This window comes from Balaenoptera physalus (assembly GCF_965194825.1).
Source record: "Balaenoptera physalus genome assembly, chromosome: 7".
In the NCBI taxonomy this organism is placed as follows: Eukaryota; Metazoa; Chordata; class Mammalia; order Artiodactyla; family Balaenopteridae; genus Balaenoptera; species Balaenoptera physalus.
This window is the reverse complement of record NC_138886.1, coordinates 120,768,319-120,795,668: the sequence shown is the minus strand read 5'-3', so window position 1 is coordinate 120,795,668 and position 27,350 is coordinate 120,768,319. Positions and strand designations below refer to the sequence as shown.

The 27,350-nt window shown below is 47.1% G+C and overlaps 1 protein-coding gene across 2 annotated transcripts; it reads right to left on the bottom strand.

Moving 5' to 3' along the window:
• Positions 1-283: 283 nt before the first annotated feature.
• On the bottom strand, positions 284-23,131 carry HPF1 (histone PARylation factor 1). 2 transcript variants are annotated; one of them, XM_082468992.1, is made up of 8 exons: positions 22,990-23,131; positions 19,798-19,957; positions 17,587-17,776; positions 16,369-16,467; positions 10,083-10,233; positions 5,350-5,437; positions 2,171-2,343; positions 284-530 (listed from the first exon to the last, which is right to left on the bottom strand). In XM_082468992.1, the coding sequence occupies exons 1-8, from the start codon at positions 23,035-23,037 to the stop codon at positions 399-401; spliced, it is 1,041 nt and encodes a 346-aa protein (XP_082325118.1). In that variant the 5' UTR covers positions 23,038-23,131; the 3' UTR covers positions 284-398. The 2 variants fall into 2 exon arrangements, with proteins under 2 accessions (XP_082325118.1, XP_082325119.1); XM_082468993.1 differs by lacking the exons at positions 10,083-10,233; positions 16,369-16,467; positions 17,587-17,776; positions 19,798-19,957 and having other exon boundaries at positions 22,990-23,103.
• Positions 23,132-27,350: the final 4,219 nt, after the last annotated feature.

The window sequence follows — 27,350 nt, the reverse complement described above, 5'->3', positions numbered from 1 at the left end:
CCCTCCCCCGCTGTCCACAAGCCCAGTGCTTACAGCTGCAGCGCTTGTCAACTCAAGTCCCAGAGACACGCTGCTCGCTGCCCACGTGTTACACGCTGAAGCAGGACTCACTCCTGGGAGGAGAGGACCACGTGCTCGTCCACAGGTGTCAGGCGTGACATCCTATGATGACGTCGGAGAGGACCACAGTGGCTGCATCCCCTCTTCACACGTGATGAGGGCATCACCATGCAGATGATCTGAGTGCACGTGAAAGAAAGAAAACCAGCCACGAGAGCTTCAAAAAAGTTTTTAGCAAATGCTTCTGTCCATTTATTTTCTGTACTCCTTAAAAACAAAACATCACGTTTCATACTGAAGCTCTGAAATACTGTATGCGAAAGAAAGGCACCTCCCACTCATGCTGCAAGCTGGTCCACGTCCTCTCTGCTTCTGTCCGCCAGGTGAGCTTCAATAATTTCTGCAAAGAGATTCCTCTTCAACAGATTATATGCAAGAGGTAAAAGCTGGCCAGCAACTTTATGAAAATACTGAAAAACAAAAGAAGATGACATTAACCAGCGGACGCAGCAGGTAATAAATAGAAAAAGCAGTTGTTGACAAAGCCCACTCCCCACATGCTGGGTTTCGTCTGCGTGAGAACAGTGAGTTCTGAGACAGCGCCTGGCACCGTCCCTGGGGCAGTCGTGCAGCTCTTCAGGACGAAGGGCACTTCTTGAAGGAAACTCAGAAGAAAAGCAGGTGAAAACTGTAAGCGTCCTTATTCCCTCAGATACGATTTATTCACCCCCTTTTGCCCCCAGTACGCTCAGATGCCTTTTCCTTCTCGGCGGCGTGTCCCCACCAGTTAAGACTTCAATCATCACTTCCGTCAGCTGACGCTGTCAGAATAAGGAGCTGAATGGGAGTTTTCACATCGCACTGAGGACTCCGTGTCTTCGGTTCCTTCTCTCCCCACGTGGGCCCCATGTCAGCCTCCGCCCCTGAGGTCGCTGCCTCCGTCTGTCAAGGGCCCAGACGCGCTCCGAGGACAAGGGAGGGCAGCCGCCGTTGGCGCCTGCTGCCCGCCTCACCGTCCCTTGTCTTCTCAGGTGCTGCTGGATTCTCAAGACAACGAGTTTCTGTGAAGCTGGTCAAGCACTATTTTGACCGGTCACTGACTGACTCTGGCTGTTAACCATTCTGATTATTTTTACTGCTAACAAACAACCAACCAGCCCTACACGAGGAAGACAGAGTCCCCAAAGAAGACTCCCCCGACAGCGGCGTCAGCCTGACCCAGTAACTGTCGATCAGACACGCAAATGCTCAGGCCCCAGTGGGAAGGGAACTCGGTGAGGCCCGGGGGGCTGGGGGGTCGGGGGCGCCCGGGGCACTGCTCCAGCCCCGCGGCGTCTCCAGGTGGCCCTGCACTTCACAGCCTGCAGTCGGCTTCTGGGGTAGAGGCTGACGCAGGAGCCGCCTGCCCGTGTGGCCCTGAGCACCCGGGGCTCCTTCTGTGCCGCAGGTGACACGGTAGGTGAAGGGAGAATTAGGTGGTCTCCACAGCGGGCAGACGGCCTGGGAGGGCCCCGGGTGGCGCGGAGGTGCGGGGAGCACGGCCCACGCTCACACGGCTACTCCCGGGGAGACGGGACTCAGGCCGGGGCAGCCGGGAGCCTGCCGGAGCCGCCACTCCTCCCGCCTGCCCGACCCCCAGCCAGCCGCGGCTCAGCGGCCTCCTGCAACTGCCTCGTTCGTTCCTCCTACGTGATGAGCAGGGAGGTCATGGTGAAACGGCCTCTCCTCTATTGTAAAGAATTTCAAGCACATTTACAGCCAGCATTTCCTCGTCATCCAGGAATTCACGCACAAGAACCAACCCCCCACGGAAAGAGAGGCGGAGCCAGGAAGGCGTGTCCACACCCAGTGAAGGGGACAGCCGTATACGCAGCTAATAAGTCACTTGGGCAAAACATCCGGGTCATTCACCTCAGCCAGAGTACAAGATGAACTTCAAATAAAAAATATGCTCACAACATCTGCTTAAAAATCATTTCAAAATGTTCATTTTGAAATTCAAACTGAATCCATACCCTGCGCATGCTGGACGTGGGGACGGCAATGAGCAGGAGTGCGTATGTGGGGAGGGCGGAGGGGAGGGAGGAGGGGGCAGGGTTTGCTCACTCACGTGGGAACCGTGGCAGAAGAGGTCCATCCCCAGCTCCAGCCCCATCCCGTAATCGCACTCGTCATTAGCAAACTGCACGTAAGTCATCATCTCCTGAACAGGAGCAAAAGCTTTGAGCCTCTCAGCATCACTGGGGGCCTCCACGATCGTCCTGCAGATTCTCCTGAGACTGGCTGAAAGACCAAGGACACAGGGTTACCTGTAACCACCGTGGCGCAGACGGTGACCTGGCCGCTTCCTCGTGACTCTGTCCTAGTGCACCGGATGCCTCCTTGGTTGGCACTATAATTTACAACGGCCGTTCTATGGGTTTTCTACTTACGATTCAAGCATGAAAATGGCTTACTTAACAAAACAGACTTCCTGTATTAGCACAGTGGGACCGTTTCCTGATGACGCTAGCTGCAATCAGCAATCACAGCAGCTTCCAGAGGTTCTCCTGGGCTAGTCCAGGGTCCACAGACTACGGCCAAACCTGACCCACCTGTTTTTAACTGCCCTCAAGCTAAGAGTGTTTTTCCATTTTTAAATGGCTGGAAAAAACAAAAACAATATGGAGACGGAGGACACGTGCAGCCCACCCCTGGGCTCATCCACACTAGGAGTGGGATTAAAACAAATCCAGACAGAGAGTAAAGTTTGCTCGTTTTGCCCCCTCCTACCTTACTTAACAAAACAAAACCCAGAAAGAGACATACAAGAGACAAGAAATCATTGTAGAATTAAACCTTTACCAGTACTTTTACCAAAGTGGGGGAAGTGCAGCTACGGCCAAGGTGTAATCTGAGGTGAGAACAGAGAAAATTGCTAACAAACATTTATCTAAATAAAAAAAAGCGAGTGGTTTAACATTTCTATCTGGACTTTCAACGTTTTTCTCCCTGCTTTCGGATGCCAGGGTGCGTCAGCTCCCACGAGGGCCGTGAGAGGGAAGGCACTGAACGATGCCTAATTAGACTTCCTTTCTGACAAACTGGGAAAATCCGACAACGCAGACGGGCTGTCACTCACTCAGAGCAACAAGACACGTTCCTGGACACGGGGCTGCCCTGCCGGCGGGGACGAGGTTCGGTTACGACATGAACGGTCACGCCTGGAACTCGCGGTGCCGAGTCTCGTGCACGAGGGACTGATGTTACACACCTACTGACACTAACCTCAAACACAGGCTGGCGACAGCGGTGAGCGGCTGCCAGGGCTTGACCTCGGAACGCGAGCTCCCGGCACACACCCTGCGCGTGAGGTCACGGGCTGCGCTCTGGCCCCTGCCCCGTGGCAGGCAGTACTGCACTGGGCAGACAGCAGTGACGTTTACTGGAGGACAGACATGTTCTTCCCCCAGCAACATTCTGCAGCGCGTCACCTCACAGAACCCAAACTGCGAGACTGTGTAAGCAGCCTTCACCATCACTACACTTCAGTACCTGCTGCTGCTCTGCTCCCGCTGCCACCACCCCCGGCACACCGACACGGAGCCACAGGCTGCAGCACAGGGAAGTCAGGCCGCCAGCTCGGCGATCACGCAACAGTCAGAGCCACACCTCAGGTCCCCACCTCCCAGATGTGAGAATAAGACCCGCTGTGAAGGCCTGGGTGCGGATTAAGTTAACACTGTGTACACATCCCCTGACAGCGTCAACCACGACACGATCCAGTGCTCAATAAATGGTACCCCCCGGGCCCCGTTACAGTGTTATGTGTAGAGAGCCTTAGGGGAAACTGGTCAGGAGCAGACTTCACTGTGACCCGCTGAGCGCTGTCACCCGTCCACAGACCGCCAGCCACTTACACCTCCTGGCAAACAAAACAGTGAGACACTAGATCCTTAACTATGTCTGCTACCACTTCTCATTCAAAAATAATTAAACCACGGAAGGATCTAATGCTAGAATGTTAGAAAAAAGTACAAGTAGATAAAAGTGACCCTGGACATAAAACCCAGGGCACTGCAATTTAACACCCACCGCGATCGCTGTAACAAATGCCCTCCATCTCCCCAGCAGGATAGTAAAGCTGCCGCTAAAGCGCGGGGTGGACTGGCTCACAGGGAGGCGGCGAAGACCAGGGTTTGCCCCCCGCCCCCAGGACAGAGCCCCTCTCCCCTCCAGCCTCAGGGAGGAGGTCCAGGAAGGTCCAGCGTGTGCAGCGCGTGTGCAACAGGCTGCGTGTGTCACCCACCTTGGCATCATACCAAAACAGAAATGTGAAAGTAGTTTTAAGCTGTCTAACCCAACATATCCGAAACAGTATCATTTCTACATATGGTCAATATAGGAAAAACTTAACGCTGCTGCAGTTTTTACATCGAAGTGAGTTAAAACCAAGCCAGACTACAAGTTCAGCTCCTCCACCGCGGGGCCCACATGCAGTGCTTTTCCCTGGGAGTCCTCCAGGCGGAGGGCAGCCGGGGCCACAGCTCTGTTCTGAACAAGGGAGGGCCTGCATTTTACGTGCTGCGCAGGGGCGCCTCCAATTCCCTCTCGCTGAGTGCCCCTCACCCCGCTGCCCCCAAGCGAGCAGGGTGACGAGAAGGTGGTGCCCTCGGAGGTGCTCACGTAAAGGGGGGTGGGCAGGGGGAGCTGAGAAGCGATTTCATCCTCTCTTTTCAACGTGGCAATTAATTAGATTTTGTGTAGTTTTTATACTTACAGATGAAGTAACTCAGCACTGGCTTCTAAAAGCTAAACAGACTTACATACAGATGAAAGACTGCTCACAAAGCACTATACAAACGCGTGCTATCTCACTATACTGTACGTTGTTCGCTACAATGTCAAAGGTTCTGAAATAGTTCAGAAAAAGTCACCTAGACCAGAGGTTCACATTCTTTAAACTTGTAAAAATACTCTGTTTTGAGCGCTATCAGGCAAGCAGTGTGCTAAGCCCTTACATGCTCAGTTACACCCCAAACACCCCTACGGAGAGTATTCACCATTACTAACCCTGTGGTGGATGAAGAAGACCACGGTTCAGGGTAGTTCAATAACTTGCTAAGGCAACACAGCAGCAAACCCAGCTTCAGTTCAGGCTTCACTGACCGTAGAGCCTGAGCCCTTCTTCACTAAGGGGAGGTGACTGTCCCCCAAAAGGCACATGTCCTCACCTACTTCTCAACGTAAGGAAACCTTTCTCCGCATACATTAACGCACATGCACATGTTCATGTGAGAAATACGTTACCATCCGTTTCAGGGAGCTCTCTGTATCCCACATCATTTTTGTCTACTGGGACAACCAAGCCTGCCCCGTGAAAGGTCTTTGTCACGACCTAAATAAAAGGAAAAAACAAAACAAAAAAACCAAATTTAGTCACCGTAAATAGACGAAAACAACAACAGGGGGAAAAAAACCCCCAAAACAAAGCACACAAACAAACCCTCAAGACTTCTGCCAAAACGCAACATTCAATGCCCTTTTATTTCAGTAAATTTGGACCCCAGGGCACAAGTTTAATATTATTTCTTTCCTTTAAAATTAGCCAGAAGTCAAGCACTTGAAGTAACTACGACAGTGAAACAGCCGGCTTTTATTAACTGTGTCAGCTGTCTGGAAGTCCGTGCCCTGCGTCCCACTACAGGAAGCAGGGCGCGGTGTCAGTTCCATCCACGGCCACGGGATCTTCTAGGCAGAGAGCCTGAGGGACTGGGCCCTGCAGGAGAAGGAATGGTTTTTGTCAGCAGGAAGACATGGAGGGCAGAACTCCTTTCCATCTTGTGAAATTCAGGTCCCCCATTTCTACCTGGAAAATTCAGGCTCGTCAGCAAACTTCCCCAAAGTAGGGCAGTTTCTAGTTTTGTGGTGCCCTTCACGGAGGCAAACAGTATAAACCGGTGAGCTTTTCTGAAGTGTTAATTTTCAAAGACAAACAGAGGTCCAAACACAACCCCCATCATAACCCTTCCAGTCTGTGTTTTCCTCTTACACTAGTGGCATTCTTTCTTAGGTCTTTCCTGAACAAAACATCTGCTTCCAGTATCTCTCTGTGCAGTCCAGTGACATTCCCGAGGGAAGGACGCTCTCAGTTTTAAGGTCCTCGCCCCCAAGTCTCTGTACCAGCTCTCCACCCTCTCGCTGCTTTCACTGTCTTTCATTAAGCAACACAGGGGACAGGTTATTCCAAACAAGTCCCAAGACAACTGCTCACCCCTTGGGAAAAAACAAATGAAGTCACAGTTATGTTGTATCTTACTCCCAATACCAAAATAACTTGCAGTTGGATTTCAGGATTAAATATAAAAATAAAACCATAAAACTACTAGAAGAAAAGGCAAATATTTTATATGATTTTGGGTTGGAGAAGGAAAAGACTTATAGACTTGACTACATTAAAAAAAAAAAAAAATCAGACTTCCCTGGTGGCGCAGTGGTTAAGAATCCGCCTCACAATGCGGGGGACAAGGGTTCGAGCCCTGGTCTGGGAAGATCCCACGTGCCGCAGAGCAACTAAGCCCGTGCGCCACAACTACTGAGCCTGCACTCTAGAGCCCGTGAGCCACAACTACTGAGCCCGCTTGCTGCAACTACTGAAGCCCGCAGGCCTAGAGCCTGTGCTCCGCAACAAGAGAAGCCACCACAGTGAGAAGCCCGCGCACCACAACAAAGAGTAGCCCCTGCTCGCCGCAGCTAGAGAAAGCCCGTGCACAGCAACAAAGACCCAATGCAGCCAAAGATAAAAAAAATTTTTAAAAATCAAGTAAAAACCAAGAACAAAATTAACACAAATTAAATGATGAAAAACATCTGCAATATATACATATAACAATAAAGTTAATAAAGATGAATGTCTTTAAACTATAAAGCATGTCTTAAAAATAATGGAAAAGACTTAACACCCAAATGAAAACACAAGTAATTCTAACCTGACAGGAAAAGGGGCAAAGTTCAAGCAGTTCACAGAAGAAATATAAATGGCCAGGGGAGAAATGAAAACGATTTAATGTCCTTTACAATCAGAGAAATGCTGATGAAAACAATGGTCGATCATTTTATACTTTTCAGGATGGAAAGACCAAAGGGACTGTTAAGACCAGCACCGGCGAGGGCCCAGGGAAGGGGGCGCACAGCCCTGCAGGTGGGGTGCGAAGGAGTCTAACTCCTGGGGGGGTTCTGCAAACAGAGAAAACACACACACACACACACACACACACACTTCTCTTTTTTTTTATACCTGTATAGATTTCTTTTAAAAACCACTTTGGACCTGGCAATACTACATCTAGGAATTTCTTCTAAGGAAATAATCAGGTAAGTGTGCAAGTAAAGGTATGAACGGTTACTTATGGCAGGCTGTCTGCGTGTGTGGAGTTTTCAGCAGCCTAAGCCCTGAACATAAGCACAGCACCCTTATGAGGCAGAGCTGCCATGCAGCACGTGGAGTGATGACCACAGTGTGTTCACAAAGCAGTGCTAACGATGAATGCAAAAGGGCAGAGTGACGGGGCGACTGTCTTCTGCCCGACTCAGGCCGACACCCGACAAAACCATGCCGTGTACGCATTTTCACTGATGAGAAACTGTACTAATTGTCCATAAAGAGCTATCAGTTATTAGTAAAGCATCAGAACCCTAATTTTATTACGAAGAATCAGATTACCAGTTTAGGAAAACCCTGCACAAGGGTGGGTGATGTTGTGAGGCATCAGAACCAGAGGTGGACAGAATGATGGACCCTCATTTTACAGCAACATTAACTCAATGTCGATTTTAAAAGTGCCATCTAGGTATTAGAAAAGGTAAAGTGGCACATAGCCAGTGAGTCAGATCGGGTGAAAGGAATGCTAGCTATGAAAGATGTGAGCTTAGGTCTCAGATCTGTCATGTAAAATTCTGCACGAGGAGCAAAGCCTCTGCAAACCTACTGTGCTTGCCTGCCTGTCGCAGGGGTGGAATGAGCAGCTCACGAGGACTTGGGGCCGAAGCACTACAAGGCACGGCTGGTATAAACACACACATTCCCAGTGTGCCGTGGAGAGCTCCACTATCCTAGAATGCACGTGCTACTTTCACACGTAAGGACCAAGTCACTAACTCACATATACTGGTGGGGCTGAGTTTTTTTCAGGACTAGAAAAATATTTATTCCATGAAGATCTCACAATAACAATAAACTTATAATAGAAAAGGATCTGGATGTATTATCACCACATGTTGTCTTTGGGAAGATAAAATCATGGTTGTCTTAGAAATTTGTTTTTGAATTTGTGTTTACCAGCTATTTTTATAAGAAGAACAAACACTAAAAAGAAATCTCATGGGGGGAGGGGGCCAGGACAAACATTCCTATGAAACTTAATCTAATAAGTTTAGATTAAGACTCAGATTAGATTAGACTCCTATCTAATTTGTAGTTATGGGGAAGGATTAATGAAATCTCATCTGAAATTACTGTTGATGACAGAATGTGCTGCTGGCAGCTGTTCTGCTCAGAGAAGCTTAGTCTTTAGTCAAGACAAGTTAGGATACGTCACAACGGGGTGAGAAATGCTCCCCTTCCTACCCTATAAGGTGGGAGAGGCTCCCTATGAAAACTAGAAAGGTGAAATGGCAATATGAAATCTTGGAGCAACTGAAAAATGCCCCATTGCAAGGAGTTTCATTCAAATGAACATTTTTAGAAACTGCTTCTGATCTCAAGGACTAAGGAAAGAGTTGATCAGACTGCGATGCAGTGACTACAGCTTATCAGAACATCACCCCTGCAGCTGAGTCGAGATCAGAAAAAGCACTGAAGTAGGATTTTCAATACCTAAGTAAGCTGACGTACTTAGCTGCCAGCACTCGTTTACTCCGGGTTAACCAGCACTTTACCTGGCCTAGAACGTGCAGACGAAGCAGCCACACACAGGAGACACTGCCGAGGGGCCGGCTGCCCTGACTCCGGCGATGAATGCCCTCCTTCCAGGGTGATGAGGACAGACTCCTACGATTCTCATTCACCCCGGGGCAGAATTCTTCTAGCTCCTCTATTAACTTACAAGTGAAAAACCCAAAGGATCCAAAACCCAGAAGTATTTGCTGTTTACAAAACCACTCACACTGCAGGCACCGAGGGAAGCGCTGGGCGCTGGGCTCCAAAAGGCAAGGAGAGGGGCCTCCTCGCGCACCATTTCCTGGAGAAGTTCACACACCTCAGTGCACACGGCTCTCAAACGCCAGCTGCCTGAGGGGCTGTAACTGTAAGGCACCGTAAGGCAGACCTTTGCACATCTACCCCCAAAACACCTGGCACGAAGTCAACAGACCTTAGCCATTAAAAAAGAAATTCAACGGGGCTTCCCTGGTGGCGCAGTGCTTGAGAGTCTGCCTGCCAATGCAGGGGACACAGGTTCGAGCCCTGGTCTGGGAAGATCCCACATGCGGCAGAGCAGCTAAGCCCATGAGCCACAACTACTGAGCCTGCGCGTCTGGAGCCTGTGCTCCGCAACAAGAGAGGCCACGATAGTGAGAGGCCCACGCACCGCGATGAAGAGTGGCCCCCGCTCGCCGCAACTAGAGAAAGCCCTTGCACAGAAACGAAGACCCAACACAGTCAGTCAGTCATCAATAAATAAATAAATAATTTAAAAAAAAAGAAGAAGAAGAAATTTAAGCAAATATTATGTGCAAAGCCACTTTCACTCTTCTTCTACAGGAGAAACTGGTAAATCAAGATTAACGAGCGAGAAGGCCTGGCTGAGTTCTGCACCCGCGGCAAGGGCACTGCGTCACGTGACCCAGCCTGGCCGACAACCTGCAGGACCTCCCAGGCCAGATCCTGGACAGCCTCCGAGGGAGCCCCGCGAGGGCAGCGTCCAGCTCTCCCCAGGACAGGGCAGCGAGAGATGGAGAGAAGGTGCAGGTGGGGAGGAATCAAGAGAGGAAAACCCCCTATTAAAACAGCAAAAGAGTCAGAGACTAACAGACGTAAATCATACTTTCTTATCTCTCTGTTTCATCTTCACGGTTCTCTGTTCCAGTGAGAACCCCAGTTCTCTGGCTGCTTCTGTGAGTTTCTCATCTATGGTTTTCAAGAGACTAGTTTTCTTTTTATCTGTTACTTCTTTAAGTTTTTTCATCAAAAATAATCTGAAAAAGAAGTAAAAGCCCTCATTAGTATGCAGGCCACTATACTAAGCACACAGACCTTGGGAAGTTACGGGGACAGACATCAAACTCCATGCAAGGGAAAGACTACAGAACCACCACCAGAGCCCCCCAAAATCCCGAACAGGTTCTTCAAGCAAGAGAAAAGCACTATTAATAAACAGCTGCCAGTCACAGAAACAGCAAACAAGATTTGTCTGTATTATCTCTGGAATGTCTACAACAAAGACATACAGTATTAACAAAATGAGGTTAAGCTAAGTTTCTGTCCATCGCTTGATGCTAAGATCTGGCAAACCGCCTTGGAGAAGTCTAACAGAAGAAAAGAGTGTGGAGACACCAAAAAGGATTTTCTACTTTTAAAGAGCCAGAGGACGTTTAGAATACTTAAGCATCAGCAGATTCTTTTCAATGTTACCTTCAAATGTGCATTAAGATAAATTTAAAAAATATAAAAGGAAAGCAAAACTATTTTATAAGCTGATACAAAAGCACAATTCAAAATATTTTTTAAAGGTATGTGAATAGTACAACATATTATTGCCAGTTACGGAAATAATTTTATGTTAAGAATGCTGCAGAGGGTGTGGAGAAAAGGGAACCCTCTTACACTGTTGGTGGGAATGCAAACTGGTACAGCCACTGTGGAAAACAGCATGGAGGTTCCTTTAAAAACTAAAATTAGGGTCACGAGATGACCCAGCAACCCCACTCCTGGGCATATGTCTGGAGAAAACCCTAATTCGAAAAGATACATGCACCCCTATGTTCACTGCAGCACTATTTACAATAGCCAGGACGTGGAAGCAACCTAAAAGTCCACTGACACAGGAATGGCTAAAGAATATTACTCAGCTATAAAAGAATGAAATAATGCCATTTGCAGCACATGGATGGACCTAGAGATTGTCATACTGAGTGAACTAAGTCAGACAAAGAAAGACAAATATCATATATCACTTATATGTGGAATCTAAAAAGGTACAAATGAACCTATCTACAAAACAGGAACAGAGTTAGATGTAGAAAACAAACTTATGGTTACCAGGGGGTAAGGGGGAGGGATAAATTGGGAAATTGGGACTGACATATACACACTACTATATACAAAATAGATAACTAATAAGGCCCTACTGTATAGCACAGGGAACTCTACTCAGTACTCTGTAATGGCCTATATGGGAGAAGAATCTACAAAGGAGCGGATATGTGTATATGTGTAACTGATTCACTTTGCTGTACACCTGAAACTAACACAACATTGTAAATCAACTATACTCCAATAAAAATTAAAAAAAAAAAAGACTTTTGCCATCAGAGCAAGAGTGAAAGGAAGAGCTGGAAACAGTGCCCAGCTGGACACAGTTGGTCCCCTTCCTGCAGCCACTAACAGGCTCCCAGGAGGAAACCCGCTCCTGCCCACCACTAACGTTCAGCAGTTTGCTATGGGCTGGGCGCTGTGGGTGCTATTCTGATCCCCATTTTACAGATCAGGAAACTGAGGCACATAGGATAATCAACTTACCCAAGTTGACAGAATTAGTGCGTGTGGATTAAAGTGCCACAGAAGCTAAGACCACCAAAATCACAGTCTCATGATTACAGCACAGTGTCACAGTAAACCTCACCTTCAACCTCACCAGCCGCGTATCAAGAGGCTCTGTCTACGACAACCATACGAAGCACACCGGCGACGCCAGGGCCCCGGGGCTGCTGTCCTCACTGTGCTGTTCTCTGTCCACAGCACCCTTCCTCCCGGGAGGCTCTCGCCTTCATCAGGCCCACGGGAAACACCCGCTCAGAAGATGTCCACCTCTCCTGACGGCCCTCGGTACTGGTCTTCTCATCCTTACCACATTATAGGGCCACTTCCATTCCAGTTTATTAAGCTTTTGTCTCTCAGGTTCAAACCTACTCTCCAATACTCTGCTGCAGTGTGCACACGGAAACAGCCAGAACGTTCTGTGCTGTCCCATTAAACCTAATGGGAGACTGTGAGCCTTGAGTGAGTCCTGCAGTCTGGGTCATGCAGAAAACACTGGCTCACTAAGTTATGCACATCTCCCAAAGACTGACCCCTTTCACTGTATCTGATTTACTCCATTCTATCACAATATGAAAAAACCACATTTGTTAATAGTACCACCAACCTCGTTAGCGAAGTCTTCAGAAGGTGAGAAGCTGTCAAGCTCACAAGGGTGGTCACAACTCTCCCCAATTCTAATGTTTGCTTTTGAAATCTTAAATTTTAACACTGGCAACAAACACAGTCAGTTGTTTTCACCGGTTCGTTTGAGACAACGCCGGCCAAACACATGTCAGAGTAGCCAGTGTCTGCCAGTCTCTCTCTTCAGCAAAGTGGAAGAAAGCTGGGCTCACAACTCGGCCTCACAAGACCTTTTTCCTCAAGACAAACCCTAACACGTAAGTGTGCAGAAGTGCCTTTTCCGTACCTCCCCTCCCGTCACACAGGACGTTAAGAAGACACGTGCCCAGCGGCACGGATCCGATCCGCCTTTACTGTGTCATCACGGACCTCCGCAGTGACACCCGCGTCCCGTCCCAGCTGTGATAACCCACCAGGCCCACTGCCCCGACCCCGTCGCGGCGCCAGCAGGGCTTCCCACCTCCACCTTTGTGCTGTTGGTGTGAGAACGACTCTGTCATCACCCAGAGTTTGCAGCTCACAGGCCTCCTGGGAAGTGGGCAGGCACCCCTGGGGGGCCACACCCCACTGTTTGATAGCTGTTGTTAATGGTTTTAAACGAGACTACACGTCAGAACCTCCTGGGTTCCTGGTTGAAAGTACCCAGGACAGCAACGCAGGGTGGCAGAGAATACTGGGGGGTGCAGACAAGAGGAAAAGAGACTGTTTAGCAGCGCGTCTCAACCCAAGCGCTGATATCTTGCCTACACGTACTCTGGTACTACGCACCAAGTGTTTTCAATGGTCTTTGGGCCCGTACAAAGGAAGCGTTCATTAAATGTTCGTTAAAATGAATGTTCATTCACTTACAACGTTCATTTGAAATGAATTTTTTAAACTTAAGAATTAGAATTATAGACGTACAGGTTTGAGATTTCTAAGTATATCCACACTTAGATACGCCTGGAACATGTATTTTTAAAGAACGTTCCCGAGTCCTGCTCTAGACATGCAGAAGTGGAGCTGAGGTGAAGCTCTTAACCACAGGCCGGGGAGCCTTCCGTGTGTAGTCAGGTTTGAAACCATTAACTAAACAGCAGTGGTCAAATAGTGGTCTGTGGACCCCAGGGACCCCTGAGACCTTTTAGGAGGTATGTGAGGTCCAAACTATTGCTACAATTATTTTAGGGAAAAGAACAGAATAAAAAGAAAATCATTCCTAATTTTGTTGTCCAAAGGTAAGTATTTTAAAACTTTCAATCTATCTAGATTTCTCTCCATGTGCATTAGAGGATGTGAAAAGGGAACCGTTCCACACTGTTCTGTTATTTGACCTCTTCACATAAGGTATCAACTCCTTCCCAAAACAACAGATCAATATCCTGGTGTTACACTTTATGGACATTTTCTATTTAGTTACCTAATTTTCTCTAACTGCTGGATATGTATGTTTTTTCTAATTTTTCCTTTTTATAAATAATCTGAAATATACACAGATATTTATGTGTACCCATCCAAAATTTCTTCAGATAAATAGCTAGAAATGGAAAAACTGATTTAAGGTATAGCATATTAGCTGGCAATGTTCATTATCTGTTAAGAAATCTTTGAAAAAATATTTAAACAACCTTATTCCAACTGCTTTCCACAAACGTCTTACCAATTAACACATGTCAGAAAGGTTTCTTCTACCCTAACCATCCTTGGGTATTACCATTCTTTAATCTTTACTCATCTCTGCTAGCTGAATTTGCATTTCTTTGGCTACTATTAAATCTTACACAAAGAGAACTAGTTTCCCTGGGCATAAAAATAATTTGTGTATAACAAACAGTCTGCCTTAAAAGACATTACTGAGGCTGATATAGAAATTGTTTCGATTAGCTGATTTAAGTAAAGTCTCAAAAAAGTATACTATATATACTGTAACACTTGAAAGTATTATAACCTTTTTACCTTTATGTTTGAGATAAATTATTGGAGGTGCAAAACATTTTTTGTGTGAAATAGCATTAGGTACTCAAATATACTCACTTGCTGGTCTTCACCTAAGTTATAAATCACCAATGTATTTTTGTTTTCTATTTCCTTTTCTGTATTCTCCAATAAGCTAAAAAAATACCAGAACGATCTTGCATTATTTTTGATAACAACTGTATCTTTCTTTTTTTTTTTTGTAAGACCACTAGGACTAATGAAAACTTAGTTGTTTTTGCTGTCAGAGTGTTTGTGGAATGATTCACTGAGCATCTACAAGGCAGGTGCTGTGCACAAGAAAAAGCCTCTGCCCTCATGAACTTACACATTAGTGCAAGAGACAGACAATAAGGAAATAACTATAGTTGTTTCCAATAAAGACAGCACCAATTTAAATTCAATAATAAATCTGAAGGGTGTAAAGAACTATAAATTATAAACAGCAAGCAACGTTTTCTATAAATTTCAGTTATCAGAAGAGAAAAAAGAGGCTTTCTGGGACATCTCCCACGCCCTTTAGATACACCAGCATGCACACAGCAGCCCAGCAGGTGCACTGATCTACTTAGAGTTCTGTTTACTGCAAATTTGTGCTATTAAATCACAGGGAATGAAAGTCTTTTTAAAAAGTAGGGTAGGGACTTCCCTAGTGGCACAGTGGTTAAGAATCTGCCTGCCAGTGCAGGGGACACGGGTTCAAGCCCTGGTCCGGGAAGATCCCACATGCCGCGAAGCAACTAAGCCCATGCGCCACAACTACTGAGCCTGCGCTCTAGAGCCCGCGAGCCACAACTACTGAAGCCTTCATGCCACAACTACTGAGCCTGCACTCTAGAGCCCGCAAGCCACAACTACTTAAGCCCGTGTGCCACAACTACTGAAGCCCACACTCCACAACTAACGAGCCTGCGCGCCACAACTACTTAAGCCCACATGCCACAACTACTTAAGCCCGCATGCCACAACTACTTAAGCCCGCACGCCACAACTACTGAGCCTACGCTCTAGAGCCCGTGAGCCACAACTACTGAAGCCTGCACACCTAGAGCCCGTGCTCTGCAACAAGAGAAGCCACCGCAGTGAAGAGTAGCCCCCACTTGACACAACTGGAGAAAGCCTGCGTGCAGCAAGGAAGACCCAACGCAGCCAAAAACAAATAAATACATCAAGTAATTAAAAAAAAAAAAAGGGTAAAGAGGTCACGCAAAACATGGTCTATTTATTTTGCTCAAGGTGATGAAGGTGCTTTCTTCATTTTATTAGCGTGTCCACGGCCCAGCTGCTGCGGCGGCTCCGGATGGTGTCCGTGTCCGCGCACCGCGGGCGGCTCCCTGGCTGGGCTCTGAGCCGCCCCGGCGCTGCCGCCCCACCCACCCTGCGCTTCAGCTCGCGCTGCGGGCGGGGCCGATGCCCCACCCGGCTGCAGACGCGGGGCCCTGACCTCGGGGTGGGGGTGGGGGTGGGGGGCGGGCGTGGAGGTCCAGCTCTGGCCCCACCCGCGCACGCAGAGGTCTCCGCCTCCCGGCGGGAGGGGCGGCGGGCAGGGCGCCCCTCTCACCGGCGCAGGTCCTGGCAGACAACGCGGTGCCGGAGCACTCGTGCGGCGCAGCTGGCGCTCCGGCGGGGAGCCCCTGCGATGTGCCCACCGTGGCTTCACCGCGCTCAACCTTCCCTCTCAACCACACACCACGGGTTCTCGGAACGAACTCTTCGAGACTGTGTTTGACCTAAGATGCCTACAAAATCTTTTGAGTTTGCCATGGGACAAACGAGGTCAAGATTAAGTAGTATTTTTATTAATTAGTTATAAAAGAGGTCTGTTGTTTGGCGAAAAGTTGAAGTGTGGATAAGACGCCTGCAAAAGTCATGTAAATGATCTCCAGGTATCTAGAAATTTTTGGTTACCTCATTTGCCCTCAAAGACGGACTGATACAGTACAAAAATTGTAAACCAATATAAATAGGAGACATACTGAAATAAAACATTTTCTTACTTGACTGCAGCAAACACATTATCTCCATTTTGAACAATTATACAATTTTTCTTTGCTTCATTTGTACCGACAAATACAGGAAGTTCATCAGGAGAATCCCTGTTTAAGCAAAAGATATTAAAAATTTAGCTGCCCATAATTTGTATTATCAGAAAAGTAGAATTTTAGGTCTATAAACAACGAATTATATCTGCATGTTTTAAAAAATTGCCAATGAATTTGCCAGGTTTAAGCTCTAGGTTTCTTAGGAATATCTATGACAAATCTTATTTATATAAATAACAGAACCTAAAATTAAGATTCTTAGGACCTAGTTATTTTTATACCTGAATACAAAGAAAGAGGGAATAAAGCTTGTCAAAAGGAGGCGAAATTATACACAATCATCTCTACCCCAGTTTAACAGTCTGTGAAAAAAAGAAAGGTGGAAAAACCAAAAGAAACAGGGCAGAAAGGATCATAAAACATTGGCAGTGAAAGGAGCGGGTTCACATCTATAACCGAATCCCCTCACTCTACGACTGAGGCAACCGACAGAGAGACGAAGCGACTCGGCCGAGGCCCCGGAGGCGGCAGGAAGCCAGCAGACCCAGGTGCCCCAGCTCCCAGCCCCGCGCGTCCACGGCTCCCTGGCACCCCTGCACACCTCCTCCACGTCCTCTTCTCCTCGCCTCGCTGTCAGCGACAGCGCCGCTCCAAGTGGGGGAGCCGCCCCCCACCCCCAGCTCTACTTCTAACAGCCTAAGCTTCCTGCATGTATCATTTCACCCTCCGAACGTTCCCGTTAGGCGTGTCTAATGATCACAGGACAGGAAACTGAGTCGCAGAAAGTCACAGGCAAGGCGGGCACAGGGTCAGCCAGGTAATAAGTAGGAGGACCAGCCTGCCTCCAAAGCGCGTTCTTAATTCTACGGCCCCTGGAAGCACAGGGCCAACTTAAGTCACAGCAGCTGCTCTAAATTACCTTTCCTAGGCTAAAAGAGCTTTTCTGAACTCAAAAGGAAAAAAAAAGTTTGTAACTACAGAGGAAAAGCTGGAGAGGTTCAGCCTAACGAGTTCACCCATCCCAGGTTAGGTTAGTAGGTTAGAACGGCAGACAGCCTGTGTACCCACCAGGAGAGGGTACACGTCCTTCACCTTGGGTGAAGCCAGTGAACATCTGCTTACACTCGTTACAGGGACAGTAGCTGTATTTTAGGAGAAGAAAAGACCCTTTACCTGAAATACCCCATGTGGAACTCAGTTTTACAGTCTCCAATAATAATGGTCTGGAACTCAGGAGGATCATAGTAAAATCTCCAGTGAAGGTTAAAATTCAAGCTTGCTGACTTTTTCTTCATTTTATGTTTTCCGGCAAGGATATCATAAGGACCCACTAATCGAAGTCCAAGGCTTGCAGAAAGCGAATCTATAAATTAAATATGTTTATTTAGACAGTGCCTTTCTGGAGGCAGATAGGAAATACTGCCTTTCATTCAGAAAATATTTCTAAGCAGTTGTCTTAAAAAAGAGCTTCTAAAGGAAAAGAAAGAAGTCTTTAGTTACATGTGAAGATGTTAGTTGTAAATACTCAATGGAAAAGAAATCAGAGCAATGAAGATGTGGCACTTACATTTAGGATTTCCTCTTAACTTTACGACTGATGACATTTCAAACATTCCTGCTGTTTCTTATTTTGGCCAAAACAAGACTGTTTTGTGTTCCTATGCGCTGCAAACCTTTACCTTGTCTCAATACTATGTTGCTGTCGGCCTCAAATATTTGTAGCACATCCAGACCAAGGGAGAGGCAACAGACAGCACATGAGGACGAATAATTTAACTAAAAATGTGTTTAATGAAAGTATTTCCTTCCCCTTCCCTCCACCTCAGCTAATTATCATCACTCTTGACTCGTTGCCTCCTTGACCATCCATCTGGCTCACCCTAATCTTGGATGAGCCCAGCTTCTTTTTCCATCCACAGATCAGTCATCAAGTCTGTTCAAATGTACACGTTTACAGCATCAGATGGGCCTTCGTGCTTCTCTAAGAGGGAGGCAAGCACTTCAGGCAGGACCTGGATATGCAAGGAGGTGAGGATGGAGAGAGGAAGAAAATTCTTGGAAGAGGTAACAATGTGAAAAAAAGGCATGGGGACAGTTTAATTTCTCCCCTCTACAAACAGATATAAATATATAGATGTTTTAAAGGGAGATCATGCCGTTTTGTAGTGTTTTTTTGTTCTTCATCCTGTCCTCATTTAAATCTTCTGAATAGTTTCCCGTGCTACTAAATGCTTCTTTAATATGTCTACTCTACCACTGCTAGGCATTTGCTGTTTCTTTTTTATTCTAAACAATGCTTCAGTGAAGATCTTTGCTAACACATGTTTGTACACATCCATGAGTACTTTTAGAGAAGTTGCTGCATGGTTGCAGTGTTCTGATATACTGCCAAAATTCAGTTATCTCCCAGTACAGATTTTCGTCAGCAGTCTCTGGGACTGCTTCCCCCCACCTCATGTGAAGACATTTAAACAGTACAAAAGGGTAACAATGAAAAGTAACTGTTACAACATTATCAGTTTTTAGTGTACCTTTTCAGAGATAGTATACGCACATTGGAAGTATGTAGGGATCTGTGTGTGTGTGTGTATTCTTGACCTAAAAATACTAATGGTAGCATATGCTACACACTCTCCTTTTTTCGTTTGAAATATTCCTGGCATGATACTTTGTCATCGCTTAAAACTCTGCCTGAGGGCTTCCCTGGTGGCGCAGTGGTTGAGAATCCGCCTGCCAATGCAGGGGACACGGGTTCGAGCCCTGGTCCGGGAAGGTCCCACATGCCGCGGAGCAACTGGGCCCGTGAGCCACGATTACTGAGCCTGCACGTCTGGAGCCTGTGCTCCGCAACAAAAGAGGCCGCGATAGTGAGAGGCCCGCGCACCGCGATGAAGAGTGGCCCCCACTCGCCGCAACTAGAGAAAGCCCTCGCACAGAAACGAAGACCCAACACAGCCAAAAATAAATAAATTAATTAATTTTTTAAAAAAAAAGGAAGAAAAACTCTGCCTGATTCTTTTAAAACTATATATGTCCACTGAAAGATGTGTAACTGATGAGCATTTAAGCCATTTTCTGCTTTCTGTTTCAGTATCATTTAACATAGTTTGGGTTCACCTAACCCTTAAGACAAGCTCCTAGGAGCTGCACTGCTAAGTCATACTAAAAGTCCTGGAACACACAGAAGTACGTGCTTGTTTTCTTTCAAACTCTCATCAAAGCATGTTGTGAAATGATGTACCTTTGCTAGTATAACATTTTATTTCTCTCATTTGAAAAACCTTTGGAAAAGTTCCTTTTCCATGAACTGTTTAGCTCCTGGGTCCAGTTTCCTACTGTCTTTTCCACTGGCAGAAGCCAGAGAAAGATTCTGGAGCAACTCACCAGCTGGCTGTTCAGGAGCAAGTCCTTCACAGAACCTCCAGAAGTGATAGAAATCTTCAGGCAGAGAAAGCCTGTAATGACTTTCTACTTCTTTTCGAAGGTCACTGGGCACGTCAGCTTCACAGCATTTACCCTTCTTCACGGCGACTGCTTTTTCACACTGAAAATCCGCACACAAAACTTTGTTTCTCCCAAAGTAATTTCAGCAACTTGGACTGCTTAATTATATTGCTCATTTTTGTTCTCCCCAACTCTATGTGTTTCCTTTAAAACTCTATAAATGGTATTTGAGTAAAATCTGGGGATTCTTTTGGGTGAGGAAAAAAAGGAAAGAACAGTTTATAATACATAGGTGTCAAGAGGGACACACACAGCAACTCTTTAAACATATTTCCCTAAGAAAATGGAAATGCAGAAAACAAAAAACCAAGAAGTATAAAAGAAAAGGTAAACAGCAGGAAAAGAGGAATAAGGAAATGGCAGGTTTTGCCCTGTTTTGGTAAACAGGATGTCATCATGCCTTTCCTTTAAATAGACTCAGTGACCACACCAGAAGCAAATTGACAGAAATAACTGGATGCAAGGGGATTTACCGGTTAAAACAATGCTTTCAGAAAAGGTCGTTTAAGGCCAGACCAGGTTGTAAAACTCAGCTCCAGCAGCTCTGCAGTACAGGTTCATTCTGTACGTATGCTAGGCTTTAGGATGCTTATGACATCTGTGACCTGTTCCCACAAAGACAAAACGCTTGGCTGGAGGGCACGCATCTTCAGTCTTGGGAGCGGCCGTGCGTGTCGTTCTTTCTGGGAACCTGGATCCTTTCCTTCCTGCCCTTCCTTCCCATCTACCAGTACATCAGTGCTGCCCAACCCGGAGGTATTCTGCCCCCAAGGGGACACGTTGAGCAGTATCTGGAGACCTTGTCGGTTGTACAAACTTGGGTGTGAATGTGTGTGCTGCTGGCGTTCCGTGGGTAGAGGCCAGGGCTGCTGCTAACGTCCTACAGTGCACAGGAGGCGCCCCTTAACAAACACCTATCTGGCCCCGGTGTCTACAGGGGTCACGACTGAGAAATTCTAACCTGATGTTTCTCATATTTACATTCTTCCAGCAGGCTCGAGTTTACTGATGTTATTTTGGGTATCGTTCAAAGTCTGCAAAGTGTATTTATGAACCAGATGACATATACAAGAATGTTCCTGATGGCATTGTTTTACGAGTGGAAAACAGGACAAATGAAAATGCCTATTGCCAGGAGAATGGTTACAGGACTTTCAAACAATGGAATGTTACGCTTAGTGAAAAGGAAATAGAGCCACACACAGTATGGATCAATCTTAATAATATAATGCTGAATGAAGAAAAAAGTCCCTGAAGATTATATGCAGCATGATAGCCTTTTTATGAAGTTCCAAAAATACTGTTCAGGCATAAACTCATGGGTGATAAAGCCATAAAAAGAAGACAGAGGAAAACAAACAGTTCAGGATCGTAGCTACACCGAATGGAGTCGACAGGAAGGAGTCAGGCAGAAAGGACAGGTGAGCAACATGAAGATGGAGAGCCACGGTCAGCCTTTCAGTGCTTGGCCTGGGCAATGGCCTCACAGGTGTTTGTCCTGTTATTAAACAAATAAGGTAAAACAGGACCATGACCAAGAATAACAGTGTATCACGCCAAGGATTATAACATGTCTATCTGAGGTCATAAAAAATTAAATTGAACAAAAAGGCTGTTCAAATATGGATCCAAAAATTGATGGTGATAATAGCAAACAGTAATAAACATAACAGTAAAAACAAAAAGTAATAACTACTTGTTATGCACTTACTATGGTATCAAGCCACTGTGCTAAACTCCTTCTATGGATTAACTCATTTAGTCCTCAGAAGTTCTTTATGAGCTAGATTCTATTATCCACATTCTACAGACAAGGAAACTGAGGTTAGGTGACTTCCCCTGGGCCCCTAACTAGAAAGTGGGAGAACAGGCATTTAACCCCAGGTGGGCTGGCCCCCCAGCAGATCCAACCACTTCATGCTGTCTCTCCAACTGCAAACACATAACAGCAGGAGCATGTCACGTCCTGACCCAGCCTCCTCTCTGTGTGTATGCCCGCCTTTGGTGAGACTTCCAAAGACTGGCTCAAACTTAAGATGTTAGAAAGAAGAGCCTTAAATCTACCTTGCTGAAAGGCAGTGATGCATAATGGTTAGGCTGCCCTGGTTGATTCTTGACTCTTCCCATTTCCAGCTCTGTCACCTTGGGCAAGTTACCTAACCTCTCTGTGCCGTTCTCTCATCTACAAAAAAAGGCCCATGTAGTACCTCTATCATAGGGTTGTTACAAGGAATAAATTATTTGTAAAAATACACAGAACAGTGCTAGCACAGAATACGTAAATGCTGGCTATTACTGTTGGCCATAGTCTCTGTAGACGCATCGTAATTTTTGATGCTTTATTTCTAAGACTAACACTCTGTCAAAGTAGTTCATTGCTCCTGCCTGAGCTCACAAGCTAGCTGCATCCCCAAATCCCTAATAACTAGAGTTTAGGATGCCTGTGCCCTTCAGGGGCTGCCCTTATCCTTTACCCTTCTGTTCCTGGAGAGCAGGACTGGGGTAAAAGAACGCCCAGAACGCGGCCCTCCTGCACCGTCTCACCCCACCCAGCTGACAGCGCAGCCAGAGGGAGTTTTGGAAACCTCTACTTCTTTCCTGCCTGACTCCCTGCTGCTCTTGCAGTGGTGACAGGACGTGTGAGGTCGCAGGAAAGCCTGAGCCGAGACGCCCCTCCGTGGTCAGCGCCCCTCCGTCCCCACCCCGGCCTCCCCGCGGCCGAGCTCGGCGCTGCGCCCGGCCCCCCCCTCCGCCGCGTCTCCCGCCTTCGGGGACGCCCTCCTTCCGGGGCGTCCGCGGCTCTTTCTACACTCGGCGGGGCCGGCCGCACCAGAGAGCTGGGGGAGCGTGGTGTGGGGGGACCGGGCTGAGTCAACCCGCCCCCCGGGTGAGGGCCCCTGACTGCGCCAACCCGGCCCCGGGGTAGCCCCGGGGTAACCCCGGGCTGTAACCCGCCCCGGGCCCGCCCCCGGGGGACGCAGGGACGCGAGGCGCCGCTCTCCGCTCCGCCTGGGGGCAAACGCGCCGCGCCGCCCTCGGACCCGCGGCCGCCCTCGGCCCTCCGCGCGGTACCTGCGGCCCATCCCCGCCGGGCCTGCGCTTCCCGCCGCTGCCCACCATCCTGCAGCCGCTGCTGGAAAAAACCCGTCCCGCCGAGAACCCGTGCGACGCCGACTGCTTCCGGTTCAAGGGCGACCAATCACCTCTCCGCGCCGCGGCGCACACAAATATAGGGAAGGCCCCGCCCCCAGAATCGAGCGCGCGGACGAGGCCCCGCCCATCTGGCCCGCCGGGCAGGTGTGCCCTCCATCCGCGCGTGCGCATCCCGCGGGCTGACCCGCCTGAGCTTCGCCGGGGGCATATGGACTCCGGCCCAGACTCGGACACGGCGGAGGTCTGCTTCCTCCCCAGGCCTTCACTGGGGCAAGGCCGGTGCTCCTTCGTCTGTATTTGTTTAAAAGATTCCTCTTTCTGTCCCTCCGCTACCGCGTTTTTCTTGCCCAGCACTGATTCATCTTAAGTGGTTTGAAATCACACAATTTCTGTCCACCCAAGCTTTTGTTTTACTTCACTGAGTCGGTCTTAAATAAGATCCTCTTGAGATTTGTATCCTTGACAGGTATTCTTTTTTGTTAATAAAAGTTTGTAAGACAAACTAAAGTCTGCCTAGAATTAAGCTACAGTGTGTCCATAGATTTGTATAAGATTGTTGACCTTGCTAGGGGAAAAGATAATATTTCTTTGGATTATTATTTTATTTTTTTTTGCCAAATTTGGGGTAATACAATTATCACCACCATACTTTAAAATAGATATTTTTGCTGGTGATGGTGCTGGTGGACTTCTGAAGGAAAATTCTCTATATGAAAACAGGGGAATTGACAAGTAAAATCAGTGAAATGTTTAAGATCGCATAGTTGAAGGCTCTCAGACTCAATAAAACGCTAAAATAGAAAAGGATGCTAATCACAGTACCGACTGAGAAAACACACACTGCAAAAATAGTAGCTACCAAACGAATATCTTTTTTAGAGCTAAAAGTCACTGGGATTACTATTTAGGGTTAGACTGTTAGTAAACATGGATTAATAAAAGACAATGAAAATGGAATCAGAATTCCTCTGTATGCCTTAAGAGTGATTGATTCTAGGATTCAGCTAACTTTAAGCTCCTGATCCAAGATAAGATTTTAAAAGGGATATTTATTTCCAATCTTTTTCATGCTTTCAAGACAATAGACGTCACATGTGGCCTCTGGAATAAACACCTCTTTCTGCATTTGTCATGAGAGCTGCTGCAAATTAAAGACAAGACGGGATGCACTTGGAATTCCAGGTCCTGGGGTGAAACCAGACCCCTACTGAAGCAGTATGAGGCTCTGGATGTGGGAACCATTAACACTACCAATCAGGAATGAGCCCCTGACAAGGCACTGCCCACCCCTGGAGGGTAGCACCAGCACTGAGAAGGCCCAGAGCCCCTAGGGCATTCAGGTTCCTAGCCTGTCCTGGCAGAAAGGACTTCTTGTAGGGACTGTTGATCGTGAGGGACCTAATTAGGGAAACCCAGGTGATTGTGTTAAACCCAGAGGACAGGGAGAGGTGGGAAGGGTCCATTTTTGTCTAAGTTGCCAGATCAAAAGTCAGAGGCAGCTTCAGACAGAGCTGGTCCCAGGTGGTTGCTACACTGATGGACTGCAGATGAGCTGTCGAATTCATCTTTTTTTAAAATGTAAAATCCTTGATGCAATCCACTTCAGTTTTTTGTTGTTGTTGTGTGTGGGGGGGGGGGTTTTGTTTTTTTTGGCCGCGCTGGGTCTTCGTTGCTGCGTGTGGGCTTTCTCTAGTTGCGGTGAGTGGGGGCTACTCTTCGTTGTGGTGCGCGGGCTTCTCACTGCGGTGGCTTCTCTTGTTGCGGAGCACGGGCTCCAGGCACACGGACTCAGTAGTTGTGGCGCACGGGCTTAGTTGCCCCGCGGCATGTGGGATCTTCCCGGAACAGGGCTCGAACCTGTGTCCCCTGCATTGGCAGGCGGATTCTTAACCGCTGGACCACCGGGGAAGTCCTTGAGTTAATCTTTGATACTGCATGCTGACCCTATCTGTGACCACTGGACCCTAGCAAACTACCAACTAAACAGTGACTAAACTCTGCCCGGTCTGACCCTGTGACCACTGGACCCTGGCAGACTACCAACTAAACAGTGACTAAACTCTGCCTGGTCTGTCCAGCTATGCTTAATCCAGATCAGTAGCCCTGGGACCATTTATCCTCCAGTTCGCACTAGGAGGAGGATCCAAACGCCTCTTGAAAAGGCTTCACAGATGCCTGAGCCTGCACACTTACACTGGATTACAGGTCCAGCTGATGCACCAATCCACTTTTCTTCTACTACAATTTCATGGAATCTAGCTCCAAGCACAAAGTGGCACATCATGGGTTCTCAATAAATATTAATTGACTGGCTGATCTCCATTAGCAAACAGCCATCACCACCATTAAACAGTTACCCTTCCTTCCATCCGTTTAGTCATTCACTCATTCGAAACATTTATTAAGTGCCAGTTACGGATCAGAACTGTGTTAGGCACTGGAAAAGCCAAGACGATGCAGGTGGTGTTTTCCAGGAGCTCACAGGCGACTGAAGAGCCCTGGAGACATGGAGAATCCTGTATCCACGTAAACAGGTAGAAGCATCACGTTGTCTTTATTACACTCCAGTCTTCCAGATGTCTTGCTCCAGATCAGCCTCCTTCAAAGAACTGCTCTAATCATTTTATTCTTAGAAGATCACAGAGTTGATCAGACCTGAAATTCTGAGCAAGTAGTGTTATTACCAGGAAATGACAAATGACACAGCAGCAAAGGGCAGTACTGATGAGTACCTGATTAGGGGACCAAGCTCAGTTGAAACAAGGACTTCACCTGGTGATGTTACCGGGGTCGGGGGGGAAGTGGGCATAAAAAGCAGTAGCCAAGACCAAGAATGAGGAAAACAGCCAAGGAAACAGGAGATGGGAGCTGGGGAGCAGTTACTGCAAGGATGCAACCAAATTCTGCTGAGTAATATCTGTCTTGGATGAGGTCATTCTCCTTACCCTCCAATTTTATTTTTTAATTTCTGAATATAAAGTTGTAATATACATTAATTTTAGAAAGTCTGAATAGTATGGAAAAATACAGAAATCATCATATCCCACCACCTAGAAGCAGCCTCAGCTAAGATTTAGTATAGTATTTTCCTACTTGTTTCTTTTTTTAAATAATTGCGATAATACTGCTCTTAAAATTTTATAACTTGCTCTAAAAAAATAAAGCTTCACAAAAAACATTAATACTTCATAAATATTTCAATGGCTACATAAATATGCCATTGGACAAATGTTTAATAAGATAATGAACTTTTCTCTTAGTAGTAAGTTTTCACTATTTTTCCTAACTTTTTGTTGCTGTGCATAACTCTATGTGCAACATCTTACATTTTGGAATATTACCTTAGTGTGAATCCTCAGAAGGATTGCTAGATCCCAAGACATGAAAAACTTAGAGTCATGACACATGTTGCAAATTGCTTTCTAAGTAAAGCAGTTTGAAATTAGAGCAAAAAACGTTTTGTCATTTAGAAGTAGTATGTGAGACTGCTCTTTTCAAAACAGCATTGGGCATTCTCGTTAAAAATAATCTTTGTGGGCTTCCCCGGTGGCGCAGTGGTTGAGAATCCGCCTGCCAATGCAGGGAACACGGGTTCGAGCTCTGGTCTGGGAAGATCCCACATGCCGCGGAGCGACTGGGCCCGTGAGCCACAACTACTGAGCCTGCGCGTCTGGAGCCTGTGCTCCGCAACAAGAGAGGCCGCGATAGTGAGAGGCCCGCGCACCGCGATGAAGAGTGGCCCCCGCTCGCCGCAACTAGAGAAAGCCCTTGCGCGGAAACGAAGACCCAACACAGCCATAAATAAATAAATTAATTTAAAAAAATAATAATCTTTGCTAATTGTTTTGTATTTCTTTTGAAGTTAAACAGCAAAGATGGTAGCTATTGACCAAAAGTTTGTGCTCACTTTTTTTAAAACATAAATTTATTTATTTATTTTTGGCTGCGTTGGGTCTTCGTTTCCGCGCGAGGGCTTTCTCTAGTTGCGGCGAGCGGGGGCTACTCTTGGTTGCGGTGCGCGGGCTTCTCACTGCAGTGGCTTCTCTTGTTGCGGAGCATGGGCTCTAGGCACACAGGCTTCAGTAGCTGTGGCACACGGGCTCAGCAGTTGTGGCACACGGGCTCAGCAGTTGTGGCACACAGGCTTAGTTGCTCCGCAGCACGTGGGACCTTCCCGGACCAGGGCTCGAACTCACATCCCCTGCGTTGGCAGGCGGATTCTTAACCACTGCGCCACCAGAGAAGCCCTCTCACCTTTCCTTAGCGTGAGTTTGTACTAG

Excerpts from the sequence above, each read along its gene's own strand:
- HPF1 (XM_082468992.1), bottom strand. The coding sequence starts at position 23,037 with ATGGTGGGCAGCGGCGGGAAGCGCAGGCCCGGCGGGGATGGGCCGCAG. Across the intron at positions 19,958-22,989 it reads CCGGCGGGGATGGGCCGCAG|TGTGAAAAAGCAGTCGCCGT; the intron begins GTACCGCGCGGA and ends GCGGATTTTCAG. Across the intron at positions 5,438-10,082 it reads TGAAACAGAGAGATAAGAAA|GTCGTGACAAAGACCTTTCA; the intron begins GTATGATTTACG and ends CCTTTTATTTAG.